General features: G+C 36.7%; 1 protein-coding gene across 1 annotated transcript; it reads left to right on the top strand.

Annotated features, from left to right (window-relative positions):
* Positions 1-1,264: 1,264 nt before the first annotated feature.
* Positions 1,265-2,506, top strand: LOC126891066 (uncharacterized). The gene has a single exon (XM_050660245.1). It carries the CDS (start codon positions 1,265-1,267, stop codon positions 2,504-2,506), a length of 1,242 nt encoding a protein of 413 aa, XP_050516202.1.
* Positions 2,507-5,816: the final 3,310 nt, after the last annotated feature.

The raw sequence follows: 5,816 nt of genomic DNA, 5'->3' as shown, positions 1-5,816 counted from the left end.
AAACGAGCAAGGTAGGTTGCTTCTAACTAACTCAGATTGCGCTAGTCCCATAAGGACTGCATGGCTGTCTTACGGCCTCGGGTATACGGAGGAAATATTCTACATCTTCGTCTGTTCTGAGAGCTTGGCTGATGAGCTGCAGACAGCGAAAACGTTCCCAAGATGGCAGCACAGACGAAGGTAGAATATTTATTTCCCGTATAATATTTTACATATATATATATATATATATATATATATATATATATATATATATATATATATATATATATATATATATATATATATATATATATATATAAACCTATTAATCTATCGACTTGAATCAGTCATCATGTCGCAGTTGTTGAGAGTAGTTAGTACCACTTATACATTTTCATTTCAACCACCCACACCAATCGTGTTGGATCCGAAAAAAGATTACGAAATAGCTCTTCGTGCCTTCCATTCCTACAACAGTATACCAAACATTGAAAATAACAAGTTTTATTACTGCAATGACAAAAACAAATGGCAAAACTTTGCTTTTCCCGATGGATGTTATGAAATTGCCGATATTGAAGAATACATAAAAAAGAAACTGGGTGCTGACAATGAGCTTAAACCAGAATCGATATTTAGTCTAAAACCTAACCACAACACGTTGCAGTGTCAAATATTTAGCAAATATAGGATTTCGTTTAAGCAACCTGATAGCCTTGGTACAGTATTGGGATTTTCTCCGGCAATACTCAATCCTGGACGGATACATTCTTCGAATCTACCTGTTAGGATTATTAAAGTATCTAGCATACGCTTTGAATGTAACATTAGTACTGAAGCCTTCGACGGTAACAGACCTGCTCATACGATCTACGAATTTGTCATACAATCAAATCCTGGGTACGCAATTGACGAAACTCCTCACAATTTGTTGTATTTACCCGTTGTGTCGCAGCGTGAACTTACCAATATCACTGTCTTGGCTCTCGATCAAGAAGGACGACCTGTAAACTTTAGAGGAGAAGAGAGCACATTGGTGCTGGAACTTAGATCAAGAGGGAAATGGGACTAGTAATAAGGTCATCTACTGCTCAAAGGACACCATTAGTTGTGCAGCCGTCCAAGCGACATCATATTAAAAGAACACCATTAGTTGTGCAACCGTCCAAGCGACAATATCGTATTAAAAGAACACCATTAGTTGTGTCGAAGCGGAAACCTCTTACGTTTGCAAGAAAATTGTTTTTACAATCACTTGGTTTTAAACTAAAACTTGACAACAATGTATGAAAAACAAGAATGTTCAGACAACATCGTAATGCCTCCAATATTCGATATTTATCGTAAGCCAATGTTTGATGAGTCGATTCGAAAGGCCGAATACCTAACATATGCACCATTCATCAAATCATTCAACTGCAATGATATTGTAGAATTTAGCATTAATCAAGTTGACTCGTTTTTTGCAATGAGCGAAACCTTGTTGTGCATTAAAGGATCACTCGTCGATAAAGAAGGATCTGGCGTAGCCAAACTAGCCAACAATGTGGGTGCTTTTCTTTTCGATTCGTGTACGTACAGCGAAAGCGCACGGGAGATGGAAACAGTGCGGGATCCTGGTATCGTAAGTGCTGTACGTGCCATGACGTGTTACAATCAAGAAGATTCCCATTATATGGTTATGGCGGGTTGGAATTACCCTAATGATCCCATTCTACACGATGCAGATAATTCATTCAACATACAGATACCTCTTAAGCATATTTTTAACATTTTCAACGATTATCCAATGATTACGTGTGGTCGTCAAACAATAAGACTAGTTCGAGCTCGAAACGATAACGATTGTTTAATTATTACTGATGAAACTACAAAAGCAAAGATTAACATCACCAACATTGAACTCAGAGTGAAGCACATATTTTCAAATGACGAAATTAAACTAGAACTAATGAAGTCCATTCAACAAGATCAACCTATAGTTATTCCATTTAGAAAGTGGGAATTGCACGAATTGCCTACCATTACCAAAGGTGCTAGGCGTGAAGTTTGGGCCGTTAAAACTAGCACATCAGTTGAAAGACCACGTTATGTCATTGTTTTCTTTCAAACAGGCAAACGTAACACGATTACAGCTGATCCTACCTTATTTGACAATGTTAGCATCCAAAGTATTAGATTATCCTTAAATGGAGAATATTGGCCAAACGAGAGAATGCAGTTGGATTTCAGCAAAACTGACTACAACGAGGCCTATTTCAACTATACCGAATTTTATCCCAGCTACGTACATTCCCAACAAAAGCGACCTCTACTCGATTTCTCAGCTTTCAAGAATCGTGCATTGTTCGTCATCGACTGTTCAAAACAAGAAGAAAGCATGAAAGCATCCACTGTTGACGTAAAACTCGATATTGAAGCACATAATGGTTTTCCCGAAAATACCAAGGCCTACTGCATTATAATTCACGACTGCGTAATGGAGTACTACCCATTTACCGAAATTGTAAAAAGTCTAAATTAGACGCATAAAGTGTCAGTAGTACAAGAGCAGTCATCATGAGAGTAGCATTCGTAGATATTCAGGGATTCGCTGTGGACGGGTGGTTTGTTCCCAAAGAACTTACCATCGAAATAGGTTTTAAACGAAGTCATTACATCTTTTTACCTCCGAAACCATTCAATGCGCTAAGTAATGATGATAAGAAGACAGCATCATACGTGGAGAAAAAACTGCTTGGCATTCGATATTCTGATGGAGCAGTAGAATTGTCCAAAATAAGTGAAATACTAGAAACCAAGTTGTTGTATGCAGCCGATTACATATACGTTCGAGGAGAACAAAAAGCAGAATTTTTAAGCAAGAAATGTCACATTTTTGGAGTTTTCCCCTTATTATTGATGTTTGCAAGTTTGATGGCACGCCTCTTGCTACTGGAAACGTTGGTCCTGCTACAAACCCCTGTCACGCCGTTGGACTATTTTCGTGTACAGAAAGAAATGTGGATCGTCTACGTCACTGGTTTTCTTATACAATATTACCATTGTAATTTTTCTATGTATAAATAAATATTTTTAGAGAGAGGTTTTTGCTTTTTTATTTAAACACCTTATTTACTGATCAAGTCTTATATTACATGAAGATTCAAATTTTCTCTTTACAATTTCAAACATAATTTTTAAAATTAAGATAAATATCTTCTTCTTCTTCTTCCTTCTTGTATGTAGGCTTTAAAGCCTGTTTCTTCTTCAATATCATCCTCCTAAATTGTTTAGGTTATCGCACCACCTTTTTCTTGGTCTGCCAATACTTCTTCGTCCATTTGGTGACTTATCTCGTGCTATTCGTACTATCCTATCCTCTGCCATTCTACTAATGTGTTGGTTCCACTCCTCTTTCCGTTTTGTCACCCATCCATTTATGTCTTCTATATTGCATGATCTTCTTATGTTTTCGCTCCTCTCCCTATCCAACAGACTTTTCCCTGATATTCGTCGGAGTATTTTCATCTCTGTTGTTTCTAGTAGTCGTCTCGTTTTAGATGTGTCAGGCCTTGTCTCCGCCGTGTATGTTAATATAGGTCTAATTGCTGCTTTATAGATTCTTGCTTTTGTGTCTTGTCTTAAGTGTTTGTTCTTCCAGATTGTGTCATTGAGAGATCCCGCCGCTTTACTTGCTTTTAAGCTTTGTTGTCGTACTTCCTCTTCAACATCTCCGTAACTGGTTATATCTATTCCCAGATATCTAAACCTTGCTTCCTGCTTTATTATTTTCCCATCAATTTCGATTTTACATCGTAGTGGGTATTTAGATGTTGTCATACATTTGGTTTTTTCTGCTGATATTATCATATTGTATTTCTTGGCTGTTGTATTAAAGATGTGTGTTAATCTTTGGAGATCGTCTTCTGTCTCGGCGATTAATGCGGCGTCGTCTGCATAAGATAAATATAGATGCTAATATTACACAAGACATTGCAAAGACATTGTCTATTTCACTTTTCACATACTCGCTGGTGTTGTTGCTGGCACCCATGGTGTAGGCTGAATACGTCTCAATGGATATGTAGCTTGTGGTAGTTTTCTAAAAGCGTAAAGACCTTGCTGCTGCTGCTGTAAATTCAACTCTTCAGGCTTCCACGTTTTGTCCTCAATATGCAGACTATCGAAATGTCTTTTAATTTGTTTTATATCCTCATATGATTTAATATCTTTATTTAACTGATTAAGTTTAGTTTGAAATTCCATAACCCTATGTATGTACTCGGTGGGATTCATATCAATACTGAACATGTTGAGTGTCACAATGTCTCATAAATGCCACGTTCTGCGTCAAATGTCGGACGGAAAACTGAACAATGTCACATATCTACGTCAAATGTCACGTTCTGCGTCGAATGTCAGCGCTTTGCCACGTCACACATAAATGTCACGTCATACGTCAAATGTCACGTTCTGTTATTCGCTATACGGAAAAGAAGAAGAATTGACAGTTAATATTGAACGTTGACAGAAGAAGAATTGACAGTTGGCTTCTGTGTCGTTACCGCTTTCATTTGACAACCCATACGTCAAAATCGGACCAATGACAACAAAGATGTCGAATGTCACGTTCTGTTAGGCACTATACGGAAAAGAAGAAGAATTGACAAACGAAAAGAAGAAGAAGAATTGACAGTTGGCTTCTGTGTCGTTACCGCTTTCATTTGACACCCCATACGTCAAAATCGGACCAATAGCAACAAAGATATGCTGTAATGCCGTTTTGGCACTGCCGCCATCTTTGTTTTTTGTCTCAACTTATTCGTTACCCCCTCCCCGTTCCGACGAGCCCTCTTACGTCAAAATCGGACCAATAGAAATGAAGATATGACGTAATGCCCTTTTGGCATATTCCGATGCGCACGCCACATACTGCGTTCAACCCCCTTTTTCATCCCCTTTCCAACGATACGTCACACGTCATCCTACGTTAAGCCGTTTGGCATTTATTAATATTTAAGGGTTGCGATTTAGGGGATGCGCCAGAAGTAACGTTGTCTATCTACTGAGGAGTACCATGTTTTTTTTCTACTATTTTATCTTCAGGGTGAAACAAAAAAAATATTTTTTTTTTCTAATGTAATAGCGCGGAAAAGTTGCTTACTGCATAGAGGACCATGTTTTTTTTTATTTTTTTCTACTATTTCATCTTCAGGGTTCTACAGGGTGAAACAAAAAGAAAACATGTTTTTTAATCTCAATAGTGTCAAACAGTTACTAAATATATGAGTAACTTACTAACAGTTTTATTTTTTATTTAGGTTTTTCGTAACATCTTTAGGCTCTACACATAGTAAAACAAAATCAAGAAATGTATTAACCCTATATTGCATGAATTCTAAATATGCAAACTAAAAATGTTTTTTCATTTTATCTGGCTTTAATTATGAACATAAATGATCATAAAATTTAATTTTTGAGTCGGCCCCCCTTTTTTGGAAAATTCGGAATGTGTACTGTAAGCAACAATATGCAATTAAACTACATTTATCAGATAAAACAAACATTTTGTATCTCCACTTTTTCCGTTTTTTTTTATTACACTGCTTTATACTGCTTCTTCCTTTGAAAGGAACAATTTGTTCATCTATTGACAAGAACTCTCCAAGGGGAATTGTAGATCATACTTTGTTCACTTTAGTGATCAATGGTCTTATTTTGTATGAATTGTTATAATATGGAAATTATTTAGATAGTTGTCTAGTATTGTCGCTCATAATAATTTTTTTATAGCCTCAAATTGATTCACAGACATTACATCGGCTACTTGGGTTGGATTCCAAAACATTGGT

This window comes from Diabrotica virgifera, chromosome 9, assembly GCF_917563875.1.
Source record: "Diabrotica virgifera virgifera chromosome 9, PGI_DIABVI_V3a".
NCBI classification, from domain to species: Eukaryota; Metazoa; Arthropoda; class Insecta; order Coleoptera; family Chrysomelidae; genus Diabrotica; species Diabrotica virgifera.
Note: the sequence above shows the minus strand (reverse complement) of the source record. Positions and strands in the feature narration are given on the sequence as shown.